At 34.9% G+C, this 27,590-nt stretch overlaps 1 protein-coding gene and 1 long non-coding RNA gene across 2 annotated transcripts in view; one reads left to right on the forward strand and one right to left on the reverse strand.

Moving 5' to 3' along the window:
- The window catches only part of LOC127860826 (serine/threonine-protein kinase PLK1-like), a 45,465-nt gene extending 23,245 nt beyond the window's left edge, over nt 1-22,220 (reverse strand). Inside the window, exons 1-2 of the mRNA XM_052399119.1 lie at nt 21,412-22,220; nt 2,857-2,964 (exon numbers count right to left, since the gene is read on the reverse strand). Of these exons, the coding sequence (XP_052255079.1) occupies nt 2,857-2,964; nt 21,412-21,627 (324 nt within the window). The 5' untranslated portion in view covers nt 21,628-22,220. The remainder of the gene's footprint in view (nt 1-2,856; nt 2,965-21,411) is intronic.
- A 982-nt stretch (nt 22,221-23,202) lies between these two features.
- LOC127860848 (uncharacterized) lies at nt 23,203-25,049 on the forward strand. The gene is made up of 4 exons (XR_008039950.1): nt 23,203-23,284; nt 23,467-23,545; nt 24,058-24,136; nt 24,662-25,049. It is a non-coding gene; the product is annotated as an uncharacterized LOC127860848 (long non-coding RNA).
- Nucleotides 25,050-27,590: the final 2,541 nt, after the last annotated feature.

The following is a 27,590-nucleotide window of genomic DNA, read 5'->3' on the forward strand; positions in this document are numbered from 1 at the left end:
TTATTTCAAACATGATATTGCTGCATTTATTTTTTTCGGGAACAAATCAACCAAAAGAACTACAACATGATAGTGAATTTTGTGTGAAATGTTCAAATCTTGTTTCACACTTGAATGACCTAATTATCGCTTCAGGGACTTCAAAGAGGCATTTGATACAATACTCAGTGACATATGCATTCAATTAGTAGCAGATCAGACCCATGTGTCTTTCTTAAATGCAGTGCTTTTTCCAATTAAAGGTTTAAAGTTTCACTTCTATCCTAATAACACCACATCATGAAGCAGAATGAGCTTAAGAAGAGGTTCAACAAGGTTCAAATACCTACAGGGGTCCTTTTTATTTTGCTTTTCACTCTTTCTGTATTACTAACAAGATGGCTAAGTCAATTTATTTGTTACAAACCATTAAATGTTTTTCCAATTCAATTTCAAGCTAAACATTAATTTCGGCTTTGTCAGGCCGGTAAACAAATCATACAAGGGTAGGTGCATTTCATGGAGTTAATGACTAGAACAAATTTGTAATGTAGCTTAGCTCCTTATTTTATCTGATGTGTAGTCAAGTACACTTATTCAATGTACAAAAAAACATGTCTGTCTCATGAAGTGTCACAAACAAAGGGTAAAAGGTTTCAATATTGATTACTCAATGCAAGACTGTGATTCAGTCCTCTTTAGAAGAAAATTGGGTTATTTTACACCAGTAATTGTAACGAAAATAAAAAGATTTTCACAAGAAATTGAAGATCTTAGTTCAATTAAATCTGTTATACCAAACAAAACAAAGAACTCGAGTTGAAAGAGTCTCATTTTCAGCTCTGGAGCCCTGACTAATAATACTTGAAATTTGATAACACCAGAAGATGATTCATGATTTGTTAGCCTGTCACAAAGAACATCGAAGTCACCCAGTTTTACCCAGGGACAATAAACATTTGAAATGTCCTTAACTCGCTGGTAACAAAGGCAAACCAAGAAAGGTCAACAGGGCGATATCAAAATATGATGGACACAATAAATTTTGTTTTCTTTATTTTATATGGCACTATAAACAGTGAAATCCTATGGGACATAAAGTCGGTTCATGTCAGGTACTTTCAAACATTTATTTACAGTGCAAGGGGAAGACTGTGACTGAATGACAATTTAAATATACAAAGTCTCAAACATGAATAATATAATAATGTTTTTTTCGAGTTCTATTCAGAAATGCAGTATCTGACACCTAATGTTCAGCCCACGTTGAAATAAACTAGGCCAATGTTTTGTTCAATAATTTCCCTTCACTCGAGCCCAGCTTGTCAATAAACCCAGCAGATAGCCTATTTCAGCTTGAAAAATGATCAATTAATAAGATTATTAAAAATCCAAAAAGGAATTATAATCTTCTCTTAATGCCAATTGTTTGCTTCACAGCATATGATATAATAAAACATTTGAAGTAGTTAAGACTGTAATGATTATAATTATAAGTAAAGGAAACTTTACAAGCTTTTCAAGATTGCAATCTTAAATATGAATAACTTTAGGATAAACATGTTGAGTAATTCAATAAAATATTTAAATCACCACAATGTGGGTGTTGCATGTTCTTAATATTTTAAATACTGCAGTTACATGACGAAGTAAATTACCTTTCAGTAACATTAATATTTAAACATTGTTCACACACTTAATAAACGCGGGGTGTTTGCACTTATAGAAGATTAATTGAGCAACATAAAGGAGTGTAATACAGTATAAACCTGCCTATGAACAGCTTAAACCATTGACATTCAGTAAACTTTGTAAAAAGAACTACTTTTAAGAGATCTAAATTTGTCTAGACACGTGAAATTTAAAAAAAATGAATTAAACATATGAATATGTCTGTCTATGGCCATTGAAATATCACTTAGCATATAAGGAATGCAATATTCGTTGTACAACTTTATCAAATACATTTTTTGTTAAATTCAATTCTGCAGTCTTCAGAATTAACCAACATCAGAGCTCCAGATAAAAATTTGGTATAATTCTTATTTACTCCCTATTTTAAAAATTAATTCTTATTTTACCCCCTATTTATAAAATTAATTCTTAATAATATATTACCAAATAATTTTGAGTGCTTTAGATTCGCAGTCACTTACGCAAGAGCTTATAACTTCATCAATTATTGACGAAACCATGCTTTGGGTATTTGAATCTAATTGAAAAAATGCATGCAGCGAGGACTTTTGACACTGAAATGGCTTTTTTGCCTTCTGCCCTTTAATACACCGCTTCAGTCGGATATTAAGATTTTTTCTGTAAACGGTCACTCACACTTCTGCTTTATATAGGTCATAATGGCCTTTTGGTCGCCGTTAAAGTCATATCAAAAACTCTATTTAACATTTGATTTTAATGGCATTTTGAATAGGTATACAGTATATTACTTGTGTATAAAAATTACAATAAGTGTAATTAAAAAGGTACAATAAACAGTAATGACTCGCCTGCAAATCTAGGAGAACAGAATCGACACCGTTTGGTCTTTCGACCGTTCTTAGGTGTGGCTCTTACTTACAGCAAACGCTTGAGTGACGTTGATTTTTTTAATTGAGCGCCAAGACGAGTCAAAACCGGGATGAATTGTTTACCATACATAATTTGCTACTGAAAGTTTTACGCACGTTCGAAAATTTCGATTTCGTGTTTTATTTTTTCAATGCGTAACTTGACGCATAGATTTTAAATCTAAATCGTTATTTAAGAAATTTAATTCGTTTTTACGCCTTTACGCATGTTATCTGGAGCACTGCCAACATTGTTACTATTTCAGGAGTTTCTATTGAAGATCATATAAATTCAAAAGTTTAAAAGGGTTACCTTTTGTCTCTGGTGTGGTTTTGATATTCGATGTTTGTGGATGATTTTTCCTGCATAGATTTTGTTGGAACTCAGGTCAAGCATTTCGTAACATTTTGCAAATCCTCCCTGAAAATAAAGAACATAATTGTAAAGGGAATTATGAATTCATTATGAATGTCACGTTACAGTTACTCTTTGACTTCATCTTTCTTTAGCTATAAACTATTGAATATCAGAAGGTTTTATTATTTATTACCAGTAAGATCAATTTACAGATTTTAATTGGTGTTCACACTTGGATCCAAAAGGAACATTCTATTCATTACATGATTGGGGTGATAACATCAACAAGTAATATAGAAATGAGTTTATCGAGTTGTTTATACCACTTAAATAACATAAAAGAATGTACATTGAACCTGTTTTATAAAAAAGTAATGTCTGTTGACCAAATCATGTTGTATCAACAACAAAAAGAACGAAGAATTACATGGGATAATAAAAATAAGCCATAATATTTTTCGCTGAATAATCAAAATTATGGACATTTATATAAGCAACATGGATAATTTTACAAACGATGTTCAGATACAGGTGTGAAATATAATACAAATACATTGACGCTGTGACACAATTGTTCCACCTTTCATCCATCTTAATACAACTGGCTTTCCGAACCTTGATTTTCCCACACTCCCATTGTATTTTATATTTGTTGTGATTATTAATGGGACGTATCTATTTAAATGACATAACATTATAACATCAGCCTTGAATGTAAACCATTTTGTTATTTTATGCCCCAAACAAACACCATACTATTTTGCTAGCCATTATTAACTTGCTGGTATGTCATGGTAAAACTAGCAGAATGCACATGTACAAACTGAAATGACGGTGTTTTTAAAGGCTGCATTAAATACACTATTATAACACAAGCTATAAGAATGGTTAAATAAAATCTAACTTTCTCTTATTAAAGGGGCCTTTTCACAGATTTTGGCATTTTTTAACTTATTCATTAAATGCTTTATATCGATAAATGTAAACATTGGATCGTAAAAGCTCCAGTAAAAAATCAAGAATAAAATTAAAAAAAGGAAAAGAACATTGCCCGGACCAAGTTTCGAACCAGTGACCCCTGGAGTCCTGCCAGAGACCTGAAGTAAAAACGCTTTAGCCTACTGAGCTATTCCGCCGATTACACTAGTTGATGTATTTTATACTTTATATAAGCAATCTTCGTAGTTTCACAAAATTTAACGACAAAAACAGAACTCTCCAAATTATTCAATCGTTTCGCGTTGCAACGCTTTATAATTTTTAGGTTTTAAAATCGTCAAAAGATGCATATAATGGCTATATTAGACCATGGTAAATGTTCAGTATTACTGTTTCCTCACAAATATCATAACTTAAACGAAAATTTGCGAATCTGAAACAACTTTTTTCAATTTTGTCAATTTACCAAAGCGTGAAAAGATCCCTTAAAGTGTATTTTAAAGTTTGCAAGGTCCTTCTGCACCTTAGAGCTGAATTGTGAGAGGACTTGGGACTCCGCTATTGTTAAGATGTGTAAACAGTCTTATCTATCAATATTGTCCTAGGACTGAAGCTTACAAAGTAAGACAAACAATTGTGTCAGCCAATTATAAAATGTCATGAATATATATCAATAACAACTTTAAATATACACCCAAAGATATTGATGCGAGCAAAGTCACATTTAATTGGAACCAGTTTTATTAAACCTCAAGTATATCATAGGTGTGTGAAGATTGAAAAGAGACAATGATTTTATACTGCCACTTGACTGAGTCACTTTTCAAACATTGCGAACCAAAGTACTGACCAGTCTGACCTTAACACCAGGCCTTGTTTGATCAACGATTATCTGGTGGGTAATTCGATAACAACAACGAAAAATAATTTATGAAAATATTTAAACGAGCGCTATGTCACTTAAAAGAGTTCAAACCCAGCCACGCCTTATGAGATTATAGATGCATTATAGATATATTGGTATGACAGGACACATTTATACATACCAGGTACTACAATTATCACTTCAACAACTTAAGTGCTAAATGCAAGGCTGAATGTCTATTAAAAGGGCAAGACAATTTAAGAATATTCAATAAAACATTTTTTTCTAATTACAGCTCGCATACAGCTGAATTGCAACTCCTTCAAATGTTGATTTCTGATTTTAATTCCAATGAATAATGGGAACTTAATAAGGACAATTACCCGTACCATGAAATGTCAACTGAAATTAATCTTTTCCAAGCTTATTGATGCATAGGCAACATTATGTCTTCATTTCATATTATGATATTAGTCCCCATATCATTTCATATTATGATATCAGTCCCCATTTCATTTCATATTATGATATCAGTCCACAAACTATGAACATAATATTAACAGTCTGGTGTATATTTCTTATAAAGAGTCATGTTTCTTTGATGTGTCAACTTATCTTTAAAGATGCTTGATCTGTATCTTTGCCGATATGTTATGATATCTTTCCTTTCAAAAAATTAAAAACAATAATTTTGGCACGGTTTTACAATCCACAAAGTATGAATAAGTTTGTACTGGGGTGACAAGTTTTAAATAGTGCAAAAAATACCTTTAAAGAACAAGATGTGTTTGTGAAACACAATGTCCCCCTATATGACGTTTGACCTTGAAGGATGACCTTGACCTTGTGAAGGATGACCTTGACCTTTCACCACTCAAAATGTGCAGCTCCGTGAGATACACATGCATGCCAAATATCAAGTTGCTATCTTCAATATTGCAAAAGTATTCATAAAATAAGCGATTTGGGCCACATATATTTGACCTCTGACCTTGAAGGATGACCTTGACCTTTCATCACTCAAAATGTGCAGCTCCATGAGATACACATGCATGCCAAATATCAAGTTGCTATCTTAAATATTGCAAAAGTATTTATAAAATAAGCGATTTGGGCCACATATATTTGACCTCTGACCTTGAAGGATGACCTTGACCTTGACCTTTCACCACTCAAAATGTGCAGCTCCTTGAGATACACATGCATGCCAAATATCAAGTTGCTATCTTCAATATTGCAAAAGTATTCATAAAATGAGAGATTTTGGCCACATATATTTGACCTCTGACCTTGAAGGATGACCTTGACCTTTCACCACTCAAAATGTGCAGCTTCATGACATACACATGCATGCCAAATATGAAGTTGCTATCTTCAATATAGCAAAAGTTATTGCAAAATGTTAAAGTTGACGCAAACAGACCAACAGACCAACAGACAGGGCAAAAACAATATGTCCCCCACTACTATAGTGGGGGACATAAAAACAAGCTGCCAGCATTAATGGCTTGTATATTTACACTTAAAATGCCCCAATTGACAACAATCTCTAGAAATATTTCTGCAGACATATATATGCAGACTGGGAGAGCTCCAAACTTGGCAAAGACTTTTGCAATCTAGTATTAAAGCATCAAAATAAAAACAAATAGATGTTTTTGGCCTGATAGACAATAATACACTCATAGGTTTTAAGATTACTTTAAATCTTTTTTCAATAGTCATTTTTAATTGTTGTTTTTTTTCTATCAGTAGGTATTTATTACTGAAAGAAGACTTTTATTTTACAGATCCAGCATCTATAATAAATTTGTTCATGCACACTATAAACACAATTTATTTCCTTAACTTGCTATATAAGAACATACATTTTTATTAACAGAAGTTGATGACAATGTGTTTTGAGAAGTAATTTGTAGTTGTGTCTGGAAGCTTTATCAATACCTCATTACCAAAGTCCCTCACCTATATAATTCATGCTACAAAATGTGGAATGTTCATTTTTATCTCACAACCGATTTATTATGGCCACCATTTTGCAATCAATAGTCTCTTTAGATTGTCAAACCTTGCGCCAGTTGCCCTAAAACATGCATAAATAATGCTACCAGATTCATTGAAAAGTCTGAACAGGATTTTCTGCAGCTGTTACTAGGAATGGATGAAGACATCAATTGCAGGGTATAAAAGGTATAGTATAAACATAATTGCTCTCAAAACCACTGATGGTCTGAGGGGCTAATGATTCTAATAATGGCCCATGAGATACTCAGGTACAGCTATACAAACATCTTTTCCAGAAGAAATAAACAATACCAATGGCCAGTGTGTCTGTTAATTGACCATGGAACCATCTGCACCCATATGGCTCTGAAGTGCTGAAACAGACTCTCATAAATCTCTTAAGAATTGAGGCACCCTCATTTTCCCCAGATATATGCTTAATTTGTTAGTTAATTGTTATAGATTTATTTTATCTGATGTCCAGCAGAGATATTCTGGCACATGTTTTTTGGGTAAAACCACTGACAGGCCAATGCGAAGATGTTTTTATTGGACACAAGAATATGAGCAGTTAATATATGTTAAGGGGTACTAGCATTAAGTACTTATTTTTTCACTCCTAACACAATTTGTTATTCTTATATTTGCGATTCTATACTGAAATTGTTTTAGAGCTCAATTGGATGGAAATTGTGAATTGTTATTTTTTGCTTTCCTACATAGTTGCAAGCCCATTAAAGTTTTTTGTCCCTTTTAAAATGCCTGACAAGTTTATGTATCACATAACAAACTCAGGCCTGATAAATATTTACTAATACATCACCAACTGATATTTCCCATCATTCAATTAGCAGTCAAAGCGAGTAACAATGGACATAAATAGGAACAATTATATGTGTAGAGCAAATAATGAATGATTACAGTGCAATTTAAACTGTCATGTGCATAATGTCTGCAGTGATAAATCTGCCAGATGAAACCACAACCCTAGTGTACATGTCGTAACTGAGATCAAAGCTAAAGACATATTATGAGGCATGTCCTGTTAGGTGATAAACCATGTAACCTACAAGACAGGCCTGTTCTATACTTTGTACATGGATCATTAGCTAATGCAATTAAACACTGGCCAATAATGTTACTAAACATTAGGGCCTTTGAGTACAGTCATGTACTAAATAGATCAGACAGTGAAATGATATGAACAGTTCATATCCAAATCTGTGTTAGTAAAATAATTGTCTATGGTAAATTTGCAAATTAACGTTTTTCTTCTTAATTAATCTTAATCCATTTCAAGACCCTGACTCATCCATTAAAAGATGATGAATTTGCAAATTTACCAGATTTATGACTTGATTGATCTTTATCCTTTTCAAAACCCTTCTTTAACAAGATACAATATACACAATTAACAAAGTGATATTGTGCAAACTGGTAATTCATTGCTGTTTAAACAGAGGATTTCCAATTACATTTCATTCTGTTGGCAAAAATAGTGCCCAGCACCCATAGAACTGACTGAAAAGAACATAGTCTCTGTTTTAATTACTTCATACTCAGTGATTCATTGACTGTCAATAGAACCTATGAGCTTGTTGCCATTAATTCACCTACCACAATACTTCCAGTATTTACATCTTGTATTTACCCATTCAATTTTCTACAAGGTTCGATAAGATGAATTGCCTCAAAGCATTCCATCAATACAGGAAAAACTAGATAAATATTTCAAGCCTATGATCTAACTAGTGATTAACCCTTACAGTGCGGGAACCGAGTTGTGAAGGCCTTTGCAAACAGTTTGGATCCAGATGAGACGCCACAGAACGTGGCGTCTCATCTGGATCCAAACTGTTTGCTATTCTGATAGTATTCTTTGAAAAAAAATGAAGAAAATGCTTATTTTAGAAATTCAGCAGACGACATTTTAGCAGAAGACAAATTACCCAGCATGCAAAGGGTTAAGTTATTTTTCTACACAGGAAGCAAATGTTTGCAAGTCCTTCAATGTGGCCGCTGCGCCTTATCTGTGTTTGGCATATTTAAAACGGATCAACCAATTGAGAGCATCAAAAAGGTGTAAGAAACTGTGCAACTGCATATGAGATGATAAAGACTTTTTTTTCATTAGATTTCATCCAAACCTTGAATGACTAAATACCATAAAAGTCAGAATAGAGACAATTCTATCAGGACCTACTAACAGGTTTGTAGTGTTCAGTAATCATAGCAATTCAAACTGTCAGAATTATTCATTAATATTACAAGCAAACAACCAAACAGTGTATGATAACCACCCTGTATAATTTATCTTGAAAACCATAGTCACTTTCCAAGTAAATAAAATCTTGTGTCACTGTTTGTGTACTACAATCATGGATTAAGATTAGTTGCTCTAATGTGGCTACACTATTTGTTAACACTGCAAACTGGTCAAACAGTGGTGTGTCACAGTGATTTCTTTCACAAAGTTTACATACAAACACGTGGATAGAACACAATGCTCTTATTGCTCACAAAACATTTTCATTAAATATCATGTTTAACGCCAGTCAATAAACAAAGACCTAACAGTAAACAAAACAATGACAGTCATATCATTTTTCTATAATCTTAAAGAGCTCTATTTCCTCCAAAGGCACTGTTTCGCGGTTGATGACCGTACCAAAGTTACCAAAGGATCAGCTGGCTCTGATATTCATCATAGCAGCCTATTGGAAAGATTCACATTCCTGATCAACCATACTCAGATATGGTTACTGTGATTGAATCACTTTAATTAATGCTCACCCAATCAAAACGCCAAGCTAAAGATGACAGGTATCGAAGACAATGGGCCTAAATAGTTCACATTATCTCTCATCAGTCCAAGTCAATTATAAATAGTGCTATAAGAAATTCCCATTCTGGCAGGCATTAATTGTGCTGTCTGAAGCAAACAATACATCCGCATGAACAGATGTTCAGAGTTCAAAGAGTGCATACGTAAGCCATAAGCCAAGAGCAAAGCAAAGAAACAAAGCTGGTCCTTGATCCACCAATATTGTACTCAAAAGTAGGGGGGTACAGGAAGTGTGCAACACAACGACAGTTGTCTACATGTTTAGTTTTGGTGTCGTTTCCCACACATTATGGGACATAGTACACCAGCTATCACTTTGCAGTGCAAGTCACCGAAAGTCACAGTTGAGTCTGGGTCCAAAGTGATCCTCCATGAGTCATCAGATGATCAAGAGAAGTCGGTCTAGAAGTTTCATGTTGTGATACCAGTACTTCATTCATCTTGGCCACATTACACTTGATCACTTCTATGTCCAATTGAACATCTGATTAACAATGCATTCATCATTACTTAACATGAATTGTATTTCTTTAGTCTGATGTAATTATAATGCTCTTTGTTTGTGATACAAAGCAATGGTGAAGTTAGTATGCCTCAGGGGATTGTTGAGGTCAACTTCAGAAATCTATAACACTAATAAAGTAGGCAATAACAGCTCTGTTTGGCACCTTAGACAAACACCTGATTAATGCAAAGCAGAAAATTTCTTTCAATTTAACTGATGGCTTGTCCATAATATAAACATATGTCATGCTTCGTCACTTTTGATTAATAAAGAACATGTTGCTTCAAAGTCCATAACATAGACCTTCAACTGACAAAGAATCAAGCAGTCCTTGTTTGTCCCTGCTTTAAAATAACTAATTCTTCAGTTGATACACAAAAATCAAGCCAACTCTGTTTGTTCAAAAGCAATAAAAAGAAAGAGGAGAGACACATTATATGTCCTGCAAGTGGTATTTAATTTCTTTAGATGAACATTTATTCAGTCTCTTCATGCTGCTAATATAAGCATATGTTCACATGATCTTTGCATCTCCCCAGGCTTTGTGCTGTACAAAACATTGCTGATTCCAATTCTCCTGTTTGTTCAATGTAAAGTGGAGATTTCAAACTTGATAAAATCTTTATATGAAATATTTGTGATCTTACAAATCAGATATGAAATGCAGGAAGTTTTTTTCCCCTTCAGATTTCTTTTATCCGTCTGGGACGCTTATTCAGACCTTTCCAAATATAAAAAGGGAAATAAATTATACATTTAACTTACAGCTATATGATACTGGCAAACAAATGGATGTATAACCATTTACCAATTATGATAATTTATTTGAATGTCACTGTAGTCGTTGCAAAATTCATGATTTAATGATACAGGTAATAGTATATCACTATATGGCTTTCAATAAATACTCTTAAATCTACTCTATTACCGGTAGATCATTTAATTTTTGGTAAAACATATTAATCTGTTTCAGTCCTATTTACTGCTGGTAATGTACCCAATATACCGGAAACGTAAGGTAATTGAAATTGATAAGAAATCAATCATATTTCCCAGAAAAACTCCAGAACAATGTAGGTATTGGCAAGATGTTATGTTTCTCCTATCTGAGGATCTATTAATCATCAAACCTGACATGAGATTATCTTCCTCTGATTCCCAACCACTACCCATGATGTTCTTGTATCTCCTGCTGCTGCTGTGGTACTGTTATTGCTTCAGCACTCAACATTTTAACAGGTGCCTCCCGAACAGACAGTCCAGACTGCTGAATATCTTTGCTTGTTATCCCCCGCCAGAGGCGGAGGGATATTGTTTTGGCGTTGTCCGTCCGTCCGGCACTTTTGTGTCCGGAGCCATATCTTGGAACTGCTTTGGCGGATTTCATTGAAACTTCGTATGAGTATATATATGCATAAGAGGATGATGCACGCCAAATGGCATTGTACACCATCTGTTAAAAACAGAGTTATGGCCCTTTGTATCTTGAAAAAATGCTTTTTACTATAGGCACTTTTGTGTCCGGAGCCATATCTTGAAAATGCTTTGGTGGATTTCATTGAAACTTGGTATGAGTATATATATGCATAAGAGGATGATGCACGCCAAATGGCAGTGTACACCATCTGTTAAAAACAGAGTTATGACCCTTTGTATCTTGAAAAAATGCTTTTTACTATAGGCACTTTTGTGTCTGGAGCCATATCTTGGAAGTGCTTTGGCGGATTTCATTGAAACTTGCTATGAGTATATATATTTATAAGAGGATGATGCACGCCAAATGGCATTGTATACCATCTGTTAAAAACAGAGTTATGGCCCTTTGTATCTTGAAAAAATGCTTTTTACTATAGGCACTTTTGTGTCCGGAGCCATATCTTGGAAGTGCTTTGGCGGATTTCATTGAAACTTGGTATGAGTATATATCCCCCGCCTCCTCCGTCCGTCCATCTGTCAGTATGTTCATCTGTCCGATTTGCACCCATCCTCAAACAAAGCATATGTTGCGGGGGATATCAATTCTATGAATTTGCTTGTCTTTCTTGCATTATATTATGTATCAGTCATGACTGATGAACAAAATCTTAATCTTGCATTGTTTTATGCATTAGTCATGACTGATGAACAAAATCTTAATCTTGCATTATTTTATGCATCAACCATGACTGATGAACAAAATCTTAATATTGCATCATATTATGCATCAGTCGTGACTGAACAAAATTAGTTGTCATGATTACAATGACTTCAGGATAAAGTACATGTACATAATAGTCTATGAATTAAAGACACTGTACATTATGGACTACAACATAAAGAGTATAAACAGAAAAATATTGTGACTTTAAGACAATGTACAGAGTACATTTTGTAGATTATGACTTAAAGACAATGTACGGAATATACTATGACTTAAAAGACTACATTCTATGTACAGAAAAGAATTTGTTTTACAGATAATGTGCAGAAAAGACTATGACTTTAAAGACATTGTACAGAACAGAATTTGTTTTAAAGACAATGTACAGAATAGACTATGAATTTAAGACAATGTACAGAATGGACTGTTTAAAATTCCATTTTTTTATAACAAACCAAATCAAATTTTATTTCAGTTCTTTACGACAGCAGGAAAAGGAATCAAATGTTAACATAATTAGTAACACATCATATGCAAGCATGCATAATTCTATGCGCAATATGGTTATTTGATTGCCTATCAATCAATGCATCAACATGATCCTACATTATACAGTCCATTTCCTTGTCATGCATTAATGATTGAAAGCCATCAGAAAGTTAGCAGACTTATCATTATTCATGGCCAATATGGATTTGTATAATACAGCAAGTTTAACCTTCACAATTGTTGTCTATATAAAAACTTCCCAGCACATATGCCGATGTCAGCTGCCCAATGTTGGTTGTATGGTGGCATACCCTAAGACGTTAGCGAATGAAGGATCAATATAGGCCCAATTTTGATGTGCGTGTTTCATCTCAACTATTATTTTGGAGACCATTCTATAGTTCAATTTAGCCCTGTCTTTCTATACCTAAAAAGTTATTTGAGTAGCTGGATACTTGAGGAGGAATTACAACAGTATATCTGTGTCAATATCAGTCAGACTTGTGCTGTGTTATAAGTTTGATGTTGGGCATACCCACATATTAAATGTTTGCTGGGTTACTGTCCCAACGACAATTACAAGTGAAGAGTGATAATGGCTAGTTAAAATTAGTACAATTTACTTGCCTTCCTAAAAGAGCTAGAACATGTGTGATTCCAGAAGAAGGTTGATCATGCTAGATTCACATGACTTAACCCATTCATGCCTAGCGCCCTGAAAAAAGGACATTGCAAACAGCGTAGACCCAGACGAGACGCCGCATAATGCGGCGTCTCATCTGGGTCTGCGCTGTTTGCTTAAAGAAATTTCTGTAAGAAATATTCTAAATATAAAAATAAATATAGCAGACACCCCTACTTTTTTTAAATAAATTGATCCAATTTAGAAGGGTGGGAGAGTCCACTGGGCATAAATGGGTTAATCATAAACTTGTTCTCTTGCTAATGTACTAAAAGTCCTTCTGACTATTTATTGCAAACTTAGCATTATCCCTCCTGTTGCATGTTCATCTTTCATTAAACAAAATGATAATAGTCCAGTCTGTTACCTGATCAAAATGTTCAATGGAATCAGTCATTCATTGCAAGTCATGCCTTTTTGAGCCTGGCTTCAAGGAATTTGCTTTAGATAATGAGCATTACATTTAAAATATCAGTCCTGTATCAGTAAAACATGCTGTTGTAAACAGGACTTGAACAGTCATGACAATTTTTCATGTCCTCGAAAAAAGAAGCATTTTAAAATTGTTATACATGTTTATGCAGACACATGCACGATATTGATATGATCATTATCTACATGTAGTTCATGTCCTACATCATAATGAATGATGAATGAAGCTTTGAGCAATTAACAATGCCCCAGCATTCCTCATTGTTGCATGTGAATTGTGATAGATGCATTGATGGTAATCATGTCTCACTCTCGCATAATACTAAGGTAATCGGATACACTACACCATGCATGACATGGCACAGACACACAATTCATGTGAATGCATTTCTAGATCCAAGTCATCTTCCTCATTTTTTCATGAAATAGATAACCTGATGGTGATTTGACAGCTGGTTGGTCTAAGATAATGTCTAGGTTACTATATACTTGACAAAATTCATAAATGTTTCTCAGTGACACTTCTATGACTGCCTTTTTATTTTCTTCCAATTGATAAGATCTGTGACATTTCAATACAAGCGGGGTACAAACTTACAGCACTAACGTTCACTTTAAATGACAGGTTATTTTTTTAACAACATAATTATATGCTACATACCATGTAAAAACGCCACATACACAGAAAAAAAACTATTCTAATCATCAAATCCTTAAACTACAAATTTTCAGTGGGAAGATAACCCAAAGTCAAACTGTTACAGTTACCAAATTGTTTGACTTAAATAAAGACAGTTAATACAACATATACATACATATTTGCTAATATGTGTACATGTTTGTACCACTGTACCTTACTCTGTAGTAAAAGTGTTCATAAAATATGTCACCCTTCCCCTTCTCAGGCCCCTCACTCCACCCCCCTTACTAAATCCATTGTATTGAAACCTTGATATCATGTGCAATCTTTTTTAAGTGTAACCATAGCCAACAAAAAACAATAAGGCTCAAGAGATACAACTTAATTGATGAACATTGCAGGTAATTACAGGAACTTACATCATTTCATCAATTTATTTAGATCTAGTAAGGCAATTGATGCTCTTAATATTATCCACCATATGTTTGTTGATAAAGAAAACAGTGTATAATCTCTTGTTAACCTGCATGTCACACTTTCGGTTTGGGTTAAGTGTATGATAATAGTGTGTGTTTTTAACAAAATTCGTCTAAAATATTAACATATTAACCAATCAACCCTTGTTGGTAATTATGCACAATATTTACGTTTTGCACAATATTTACGTTTTGCATACTACTTTTTAACTTTTTAGTCACTTATTTCAATACAAAATCGCTTCAAGAATCCCTTACCCTACCCACATACCAACGGCAATAGCGGGCTTCTTTTTGTTTAGTATGCTTCACGTTTTCCAAGAGTAACACGGGGCTAGCTGTTTCAGGACAGGAAACGTGTCAATGAACATCCGGTAGGCTCATGTGATCATTTGAAAGCATTTGTTCGAAAGTTACTTCAATTCATGTCAAGCGTGATATTTACCGTAATCCGCGTTTTGCGCATTATCTAACGATCTAATAATGTTCAACCGATGTTTCAATACTAACTTAAAACTGAACGGTAAGCTCTTTCAACATTTCTATTACGTCCATGCGCTCGATTAACACGTTCATTCACGGTTACAGGTCATGACGGTTTTTGTTATAGATTTCGTATTTTAAAATATGCAAAGGGACAATGAATAAAACACCTACGCAGAATGTTATGTACCTACATTGAAATACGAGCAAAATTGGCACCAACTAAACAGCGATGAGAAAACCTTCATCAGGTCATCACATTGTATCACATATGACGCTATCAAGTAAAGAAATCTCATATTTCACTAACACTGTCCGAGTATAATCAGATTACATTGGGTTTAATTATATATACACTTAACAGAAAAACAATGCGAGTTTCTGTCATAGAAATCAGTAATTATTAAATTAACGAAGTTTTGGGGGAGGATGTTATCAAGTAGTTATCTTATTCGCATCAATACACGTGAAAGTTACAACGTAATTATCTTATTTTATCGGGAATGTCAAGTAAAAGATAAAGTTGGAACATCACGTTCGTCCCCAGATGCACATGTAAAATCATTGTCTATTGACAGTTGACTGTTATCGAGCCTGCCTACGGGCAACTAGTACCATACATGTCGAGTACACAGTGTTGTTACCGACATAAATGTGTTGCGCAGACTTTTACGACACAGACAATAGATATATATTTAATGTGTCCACCTTATACGTCACCCACGTGTGAAATCTGTCTGAAGAGTTTAAATGTCGCAGACTGATTAATTTCTCAAAAACCTCGTAAAATCGTCGGCGACATTTAACAAGGTCTTAATTGTTGCTAAAATCGATGACACAGATAACATAGAAACCGGCTCGGAAGTGCTTGCTAAAACGGACTACAATGCATATGCCCTCACATCAAAAACAGAAATGTCAATCAGTACAAAAACGATCGCTCATGCAAACCCATGTAATTAACAGCGAAATCTGCTTCAAGAATCTCCCAATGACTTCGTTTTGCACATAATATTATCACATGTTACAATTATAATAAGGGCTTGAATGACCGCTTCCCGGATCAAACAAAAACACTTCACAACACTTTAAAGCTTTATGCTTGATGGCTACCCAACAACGATGTTTTTCTTCCGTTGACTCGGCACAAAGACCTCGATGCTGATTCAGAACTCGGTCTTAAAGACTCCAATGTGCCTTGTAGCCCCGCTCTATAGATGTGAGCACAAACGGAATGCTTTTTCTTGATCCCTATCAATGCGTGCAAATTTGAGCGTCTTTATCTTTGTGGTGTTAATTGTTTAACCAATTAAAGACCAGTCAGATTTCTTTGTCGAAGCATAACACAATAATGATTATGTGTGATTGTAATCAGCAGCGATCTTTGTTATTGTGTCTCCTGTCAGTGCCCATGGAACTCCAGTGGTGACATTCGATCCGGCAATTTTACAAAAGCACAAATAAAATATAGACTGATCGTACAAGTGACCGACAATGGCGACAAATACTGCCATATGCACGTTTTCACAGCCGTAATGAGAATAGATTAAAATTCATTGATGTTTTTAAATAACAGCATGTTGACAGACTTTTGTTTTACTTGTAAGAGATATACCGTCGACTACAAATGAAAACTGAATTGTGTTCGTTTAAAAACTGTAAACCTAGTAAAACGTAATGCACCTACTAGTACGTGGGCAACAAACGCACACAGCAAGATCGGTGTACGTTGTTATATGCACCGGTCATTATCCCCCGTGCCTAACCTTGGCGAACATTTGTCCTTTCATGAGCATAACATTTTACATGCGTCTTGAAAACGTTACAGTCCTCAGCTCGTATGCAATTAGTATTAAGACGAAGCCATAACGAATATGTGCGATAATCCCCTCCCTCGGAAATATTGCTCACTAAGATTGTTCCCCCCCCCCCTCCCCGTTAACACCAGAGGACATTATCACCCGGACACTAGATCCCCCGACTCCAGTACTGCCATATAACAGAAAGACATTGGTCCGCAAAAGCAACCCAATTGTGAAAAGAGTTATGTGGAGATATATAACGGCTGGTACGTATGTGTCATCACTTTGTGTACCAAAGAATTTGCCCTTCAATCGACTATTTCCGTTTTGTACACATTCAAGTGTTAAAAAACTATCTTTGCAGCGATTGTTTTTATCTAAATAACATCAAATGTAAACGTGTTTACTTTTTAAAAGGAAAGCCTTTAATAACTTCACTTCAGCAGCCATTAGGTTATTAACCTTAATTGCCGTTTGTTCACATATTTACCGCAGTTTCAGATACAACAATCATGGCAACGTAAAATTATAACCACACATTTTAATACGTCATGTGCAAATATTTCCGTCTTCATCATATACAGTATAATAATTGTCCAAATGTCAACGCCATACCTTTTTTTTTTAAACTTACCTTGTTTTGGTTGGATGTTTTTGTAAAAGCATTTTATGGCGACATGTAAAAGAACAATATACGTAATTCATCAAAAAGCAAAAAAAATCTGCGTGACAATCAAAACTAAATTAATATTACAAATGCTGATGTACATATTAACTAGCATTCGCTGTTACATCTATAATTCTAACAAATGGTTCGAACGAATTAAAATTAATTATTTAAATATGCTACGATGGTATGAAATAATGATCCCGTGTAACGGTGATTAAATGTTTCACGACTTGTGTTCACTATCATGTTCTTGTTGAATGCCTTAATTTTTATATGAACTACACGGACACTCGTGGGTTTAATTGTCTCTGTGTATGTTAACATAAAACTCTATAATTATTGAAATAAGAGTTTGGACACCAGACTCAATGCATTCAATAACGGTTTGTTCCTTTCTTCCATAATGTTCTTCTGGAGGACAGGCGTATCAACATGATATCGACAAAAGCATTAAATCAACGTTCATTGACCTAAACTTAGTTGACTATTACAAGCCTTTATATTTAATAAATGGATTCGGTTATGGTTAGGTGCGCAATAACCAGTACCTCAATTCATTAAATTGTACGTAGTGTAGGTAAAGCTGATGTAATTGCTTGCTCATTGCAAACATATTATATTTAAAATGTTCATGTTAACAAGCAATCAATAGTACGCTTATATACATTAGTCTTTACATATCATAGAACTAACAATACGTTTTACACTGCACGCGATACAAAAGGACTGAACAAATATCTGGAAGAGAAACCCATCCTTGGTCTATGAACACGACGATCTCGAGTTCGTACCCAATGGTTCTGAAGCCTACGGAATGATTCCTGAACACATATTCATTCCCAACCCGAAATGAGATTTAACAGTTCACGTTATCTTTGATACCGCTACGGTGCTGGAAATCTTACGTAACGTGCCGTTATCACAAGGTGCTGATATTTCAGACACTGCCACATCGCCCCGCATAGGCTTATCAGCAATACTGATTGAAATGTCTAGCAAGCGGACCATGTTGTATGTAAATCACTCCAAGAAAATTAAATTCCGTCTTAACTGTCATTTTTACAGCTGAATACGATATTTAGTTTTGAGATAAAACACATAATAGTAAACCCCATGTTTGATTTTACCTGAAAACACGTGTTTACACAATGCAGAATTATTTTTGTATGAAACCAAAATCATTCCCATTGAAATATCACTATACAGTAAATATAATGAGGATTTTACCAAGTATGATGTCTATTTTTTTACGTTATATTAGTTGGTTGCATTAAAAAAAAATATGTGTTCGCTCATCCTCTTGTAAACCGCAATAGACAATATTCGGTGTTTCTTTGTGTGTTTCGTTTTTCATTTTCTTTGTTCCCATAGTGGCATTTTTCTGAACACTTCAGTGCGCACACGCGTGTAACCTTATGTCATAATCACGGGTCTCAGTTGCCTCACAATTAGCAGTAAATTTTCAGCTTTTAGTGCATTGACATTTTCTAAGAGTGGCATTCCAGCTACATATTAATTTTTCAGAAGAAATCGAACACAAAGACCTTTACCGGTATCTGAGACAGAGCGTTGAGTTCTAAATTAATATTTCCAATTTCAGAAGTGCTAATCATCACCTCGTCCATCAAAAATGTAAGTTTTGAATCCTCAAGTTTTGTTTCCAGGTTTTCAGCTAAATGATAATTGCAGTGATAGATTTGCCGTGAAATGTTGCGATTGAAGGCTTCAATTAGTGGTCTCTGAATGATCAATTAGGGTTCACTGCACGGGAGCCCACATGGGCATGGCGTGAACTGGGTGCCCAATTACCCGGAGAAACGGGGCCTCAAGGGAGGAATGCGAACATCAATTAAACTACCACAATAAAATCGATTCTCAATATGCAAACCTTAACTCAATTTAACGAACGTCGTGGCTTTGATGTTTTTTCTCATTCGCTTTTTCTTCTGTTAAATTTGCATTACGACTTTGTGTATTAGCATTTGTAATAATGAACGTTGCACTTTAATGGTAAATTGCATCTTAAGGTGCTGTCAACTAACGTTCATAATGAGGACACGTTAATGTTTTCGTAAATAATATCGATATCTTTGTAAACTTCATGCAAACAATGATTGATGTCTCGTCTCAATATGTTGTGTCGCCTGTGAATACCGAGGTCAACATTATTTTGTTGCACTGTAAATGAACATAAAGTTGAAACATTTGTTGTCGTTTCGCGATCAAAAATACTTAACACCAAATACGGTAGCAAATCTGCTGTGCTTGCATTTTTGAAACAAGATATTGTGAGCTGCTGCTTTTATCGTTGTATGCAATTATTTTAATGTTGCTGATTGCTCGTTGTGGCAATTGATCAAGTCCTTGAGCAAGTACTTCAGTTACAGTTACCACCACAACTAGTGTGGATTGTGGACATCCAAAAATGCAATGAATGCGTATTGTGATGCGATCGTGTTTATGATGGGGACACATACATGTACACTGATAAATAGACCATTGGTTCTCATCCTATCCCCTAAACCAGTAAAAATAATAATACGTTTGGTTGCATCATGAAAAGACGATGGTGTAAAATCGAATGTAATATTACGTCACTACTATATACAGCTGATAACTTTAGCGAAGTGTCATTATTTCCTGGCCTCTGGCAGTTTTAGTCTGTCACCTCAAGTTTTAAGGCTAGTTTTTAGTCATTAAAATATATTAATAAAAAAACATAACGTGCAGTGAAGAAAAGATGCACATGTACATCTAAGCATATTAAATAAGATATATATGTCTTCTGTTTCATATAGTTCTCTACTACAACAAATATGAGGTCAATATACATATAACCGGCAGATTACGTCCAATTTATTAGTGTGACTAATAGTTCTGAATATTGATCGACGTGTAATATCCGTACGAATCAAAGAGTTTGTTGACAAAATCTCTTCTCTTTCATCATGGAAAATAATCCATTTTATTTTCAAGCGATAGTCATATAATCCATCAGTACATATTGAAATTAGCCTCTTGAGTCCAGTTTTTCACATAGGGCCCCGGCACAAAAAGTCATATATGATACATACAGTAATATATAGACACAGATTCGGAAATGTCGTATTATGGTATTGTACAGTATAAAGACATTTGCATAAAGTTAGTACGGACAAATGTAACTTCCGACTTGTTTTTTGTTAATTGTCAATTGAGTGCAATCATTAACATTACAAACAGAACATGTAATGCGAGTGTCTTTATGGGAAAATACACATCTCTATGACATTTATTAGCCTACAGTATGAAACAGGTGTTAGAATTACACTGTTCATGTCGCGCGAAGTAAATAATATTAACGCAACAAATTGAAAACAATTGATGCGAGAACCAACTTGATTTTAAATGTGTTAGTATTTTGAAAATGTGTAAGTATTTGTTAGTAATTGCTTGACAGAAAACGAGAAAAAATACAAGAAAAATGACTCTTGCGTACACAATGTTTTAGCAAAATTTGCTAGTATTAGCTCGCAAAAAAACCTTTTCGATTGCATACCTTTCCCAGTAGTTTTCCCCTAAGATATGTAGTGTCTGTGTTAGAATTGTAGATGATGCAGTTCGGGTCAAAGTTCGAAATGTTGACCCCCTTTGAGTCGCGCCGCTTCATAGGGGTCACCGAAGGGACCCTGGCCTCTCGCATGGCGCTGACGTGAGCCGGGTACTGGAACCCGGAACTCTGACTGACCTTTGCTGGCAACACGTCTACCGACATAACCCCGTGTGCTTAACAATGCCGCAAACTCCGGTCTTCTATTCTCAAGTGTTTTAATTTAACCATGAATCAATTTTATTTCAAAACGCTTTATATATAGACTTTCCAAATATCTGGCCCGTTAATTAGCCTTATTTAAGTTATAAGTTGATTAAATTAATTAACGAATAAATGATTCAGGATTGTCAACCACACACATATTTCTTATTTTTCTTGACAATAATTTCAATACACAAACTATTTCCTTTATTTACAGTTAGAATTACTTGTCTCTTTATTCCGTTATAAGAACACCAATATTCGATCTTACACAAAGCTGCCCGATCTCACGTTTAGTTCACAGCTGACGACTGACAAAGAGCGACTAGTCCAGACATATACACCCGGTCGGTTTGAGTGTTCGATAAAGTATGCTATTTAAATCTAATAGCCGCGGTCGAATAGATTAATCGTTTATAATCTACACACTAATCTCACCGTTATTCAACCCTAAGAAATTTTCAATCCGTTCTTCGAACGTGTTAAACATTGTCACACCTTACTAGGTGTATATGTATAGCGATGTGTACACTGTCGCAGTCAGTTTTCTATTAAAAGCACACCAATGTCTTATCACTAGTCGTGATGTCACTGGGAAAACCATTGATGGTTCAGTCAAGCGTGCAATCTTATCGCAAACGAACGTCTGCAGTGTTTATTTAAAAGATTTTAATTAACTTATTTCAATAAATGCGTCAGCGTTGCTTTTGCGATTTGTGTATGAGATTCGAAACGAATAGTTGTTTCTTAGTTGCATAGATCTTTGTTTTCAGTTGACCTAGATACCTGTTAAACGTGCAAATAGCACGACGATTTCGTGTATGAAATGTTTGCTTTCCTATAACTTGTGTTTGTGCGATGTTTTCAATACTATTGGTGTAAGCACATGTGTAGTCTGAATCAATACATATGTTAATTATTGTATGTATACATCGATAAAGGTTGATTTAGTGTTTATTTATCATACTGTATAAAATACATGTACATTATGTACGTGCAGGTACATTTCGGATGCGATGTTCGGCGCAGAAGCATATACAGTCATGACATTTTAGTTAGTTTATAGTGAACAATAAATAGTGCAAAGACGTTATTAGAAAATCATATTTTCAACACATAACTGTATGCCGCATCATTTAATGTAAACACTTACTATAATTTGAAGGAGTTTTGGTCTTTATCATATTTTGAATGTTGATAATGCGAACTACAGTAAATGTGTAATAATTTGAATAAAAAGAATTATAAGAATGATAATTATAATAATAATATAAACGATATTTTAATTTTTAGTACATATATTAAACAATAATTTAATTAATAACGCTTTTCTTGCGAGGTGAACTGTTCTACAATTAAAGAGACCATGCATGCATATGTATTTCAGATTATTATTTATAGATTTTAAACGAAAGTATATACTTTTAAAGGTCATGATTCGTTGATAAAGATTCTTGCCATCTTCCTCTTGGCTCAGCTGACCAGTAATTAGCTCCTGAATTATTGATAACTGCGTCCTTTGTTCTAGGCCGATGGCTCCAATCGATCCCGTCAGCTGTCTATCACTGACTTCCCCTCGTGACTACAGTTGCGAGCGGTAATATGTTCGCCACCTATGGTATATATGAGTTTTTTTCATTGTCATCACATTTGATTGATACTTTTTATATTGATCATACTGAAAACATCTTTTTAAATACAATGAACCTTCATGCATTTATTAATTACGTGCATATGTTATATACCGTGTTTATGCATTTATTAATTACATGCATTATTATGTTATATACCATGCTGCAGAACTCGTAGAGGTGGCATCTGCAGTATTAACGGCATATTACTAGTAGCGAGGATAGGGATCGGCAGAAGCAGTACCAACGTAAGTAGTAGTTTAAGCTATGGTGAGAAGCAGTAAAAATATAAGCTGTAGCAGTAAACAATAAAAACAGTATTAACAGCAGCAGCAGTATCATCACCGTCAACAGCAGCAGTATTATTAGAAGTAGTAGTCCAACTTGTCGACGCTCTCAAATATGAAGCTACTTTTTATATTGGTAATACTTCCAAAGAATTTAGCCCATATAAAAAGTATTTTTAAATTCTTTACGCGTCTTATAAATAAGACTAGTAGAAGTACGGTAGTAGCAGTTTTTCGAGGAGAAAAGGCAAGCGCTGAAAAAAGAACCATAGCAAATTACTAATATTAACCTACATTTAAAAATTACTTTTTATGACAGAACGACCATCTTATGACGAGAATATTTGTACGATTTTTGAAAGCGCAATAAACTGACATACAGTTAATAATGCATTATTGATGTATGCCATTGTCACTACTTTTAAACAACATGTTATTGAACAAAAGATCCCGCTGTTTTTTCCATCTGATAGGAACCATATGGACAGCTGGTTGTCAAGTACTGTACCGACCTTTCAGCAGTGAACGTGATGGCATAATTGAATGTGAAATGTACGTCAATGATCATGTATACTAGCATATGCAAGTAATAACGAAAATGAACGTATAACAATCGATAGAAAACATGCATAAATTAAGAAATATAATTGTTAAAGGTGTCGAATAAGCTACAGTAAGCACGCGTATTTACTTAAAAATTTTGAATAATATTATGCCCTTACACCAATTTTAATATTTAACAAGAGAATTTTAAACGCTCATCTCGAAAACTGTTGCTCAAATATATATATATCACTCGATATCCTTAGTGTGGGGCTACCTTTGACCTCATGGGCATACATTGAAAAAACTTAATAGAGAAACACTTTACGATATAACATACCAATATTTACACATTGTGCATTGGCAATCTGAGACATTTTTTAAATTATTTTGCTACCTAAGTCTATGTAAATTATGTTTCTCCTGCGGCGTGGCCAGTTTTGACCTTAGAGACACGATTTTAACAAACTTTATAGAGGGCCATTCTTTGATGTAACAATCAAAATATCATAGCTCAGTGGCTTTTTGTTTCAGAATGTAAAACTGGTTACCCCAGATTGGGACAAGTTTTGATCATAGATATAATTTGAGCACACTTTGAAGAGGAGCTCAAGATGGTACTACATACCAAATATGGAAGCTGGAGGCTTTGCGGTCTCACACAAGAAGATTATAATTGTTATTCCTTACATATTTTCTACGTAAAAATGTTGATCCCCGGGGCGAGTCCAGTTTTGACCCGAGTGACAAATTTGTGGACGACCTCTAGATGATGCTTCATACCAAAGTTGAAAAGATTAGTTCTGCGGTTTCAGACAAGACGATTTTTGTAGGTATTCTCTATGTATAAGTAAATGTAAAACAGTGGTAAAGATTGTTGAAGTTTTCGCGTTAAAATTTCGTTTTGGTTATCGTAACCTAATAAACCAAACGGACCGATAAGATGGTAGATTTGTTTTTCATACGAGTAGAGGAGTACACAAAGAACAATCCTGTGAAGTCTCGTCAAATTCAATACATCGACTCACGGACGCACGCACGGACGACGAACATCACGGTATTCCTATTGCTTAAATATAAGCACGTTGGGCGCATGTGAGCTAAAAACAATATTATGTCTATAGCCCTTAGTATGAAACTAATCGGTAATCATTTCGATCACGATTTCACCTGTTTATGGCAGACCGAACGCAGTCGCTATCACAAACGAGCAGGTGGAATTTGGATCTGTATCTGTATAACCTACATTTTTTTCAAAGATTGTCTGATAAAATGAGTCGTACAGATAAAAGAGTTCTTAGAAAGCAATCGCATATCTCTTGGAACCTTTCGTACGTTGCAATGCGTACTAATTCACACTGGATGATATGGGAAGTAAAGATACTTTAAACTGATATGACTGTTTAGTCCTATTGCGACGAAAAGTCTATCGAATGGTAAGCATGAGACAAAACAGACACAAAAAGACCAGATGCCATATTGCGCTCCAGTGAGACCCCAAGAAATTAAACAGCGCGGAACACTTAGTATTCGCAAGTTTTCACAGCAGACTGATCAAAATTCCTACGAGCGGGCAATTTATGTGGAATCTTCAGTGTTCAATGGCTTTTATTTTTATCTACTTTGTATAGGTTTTGAACCCACATGACCCAGTTTCGTACTCGGCTGATACGTCATTTGGAAAAAAGGTTCCACCCTACACAATTTTCATGAAGATTGGGAAATAAAAATGTGGTATATAGAACGTTCACCGGATTTCCCTTTTATCTGATCTATCGGACTAGTTTTAGTTACCGCATGTCCCAGATCGAACTATTCTGAAATATTATGGGGACAAATGTTCTAAAATAGTTTTCATGAAGTTTTGGGCAATAAATGTTGCATCTTGAGTGTTCACAAAGTTTGTCTTTACATTTTACCTCTTGACCTTAGCTTTTGGTATCACATGAGCCGGTTTTATGAAGATTGGGAAATACATGTGGCCTCTGGACTGTTCTCAAGCCTTTTCTGTAATTTGATCTATTTACCTTTTTTTATCCCACGTGATCCAGTATCGAGTTCGAAAGAGATATCATTGGGTCAATGTTCTTACCCTGTTTCATAAAGATAGGACAATCAATGTGACCTCACACTTTTTCTTTAATTTGACCTAGTTTTCAACCCCACATGACCTCATTCGAACTAGGTCGATATATCATCTGCTCAAATGTTCTGACCATGCCCAAGTTTTGTGAAGATTGGGCAATACATGTGGCATCTAGAGTGTTCACAAGTTTTTTCTTTTATTTCACCCAAGTGGTCCAGTTTAGAACTTGGTCAAGAGAAAATTTGGACAAATGTCCCGACAAAGATTTAATAGGACTGGGAATAAATATTGCCTCTAGAGTGTTCTCAAGATAAAGTTGGTGACTAGCGACGTATTACTTACGATAGAAAAAATGCGGTAATACAAGCTCACCATTATCACGTTGTGCTTGGGTGAGCGAAAAAGTAAAAGTACAACAACAACCCATGCGAAAGACAAAAAAAATCACACCGGACATGAGGTCTGGCAACTTTTTGATTTTGTTGTCTATCATAATGACGTTCAATTTTATAATCCATATGACACTGATGCGAGCCCCGCTGAAGACAAGCCATTTCTATTTAAAATTATATTCTTCTTAAATTGTAGGAACTCTACAGTTCCGTCGTGAATACAGCAATATAAGACATTCACCGAATTAACTGATATCGTAGTACTGTGTTTCCTGAACATTCTCAAATTTCAAGCTCAACTCAGAATATATTTGAGTTCCAACTAAGCTTACTATTTTGAATGTCGGGCAGCTCATGAATAATCTCAAATCTCACATATAAGAATATGCATACTTGTACATTCCTCATCATACTCAGGGTATGGGCAGACTCGGAATTCAAAAACAATTTTGAAAACACCAAAGTGAGCATGCTGACCAAACGCCTCTCAAATATAAAAAACCTCTGTAAGTTGAGTCAGAATATTGACTATATATGAGCCTTGTTCTGTGAAAACTGGGCTTAATGCGGGTGCGTAAAGTGTGCGGACTGCAAAGGCTAATCTGGGACGACACTTTCCGCTTTTATGGTATTTTTAGTTTCAAGGAAGTCCCTCCTTACCGAAAATCAAGTTTAAGCGGACAGTGTGGTCCCTGATTAGCCTGTGCGGACTGCACAGGCTAATATGGGATGACACTTTGCGCACATGCATTATGCCCAGTTTTCTCAGAACGCGCCTCATATGTTCCGGACACTGGAGTTAAATTCTTAATGGAGGAGTGCCCTTACAATGTTCACAGCAATGCCGCGGAAACGTCTGATTAGCATCGGGCGGCGTTATTATACATATCGATACATTTTACAAGCAGAATAAATGCAAAGAACTTACATCAAAGATAACTAAATTTCAGTATCTAAATTAACAGCATTTAAGTACTTGTAAGTT

This window comes from Dreissena polymorpha, chromosome 15 (assembly GCF_020536995.1).
Source record: "Dreissena polymorpha isolate Duluth1 chromosome 15, UMN_Dpol_1.0, whole genome shotgun sequence".
In the NCBI taxonomy this organism is placed as follows: Eukaryota; Metazoa; Mollusca; class Bivalvia; order Myida; family Dreissenidae; genus Dreissena; species Dreissena polymorpha.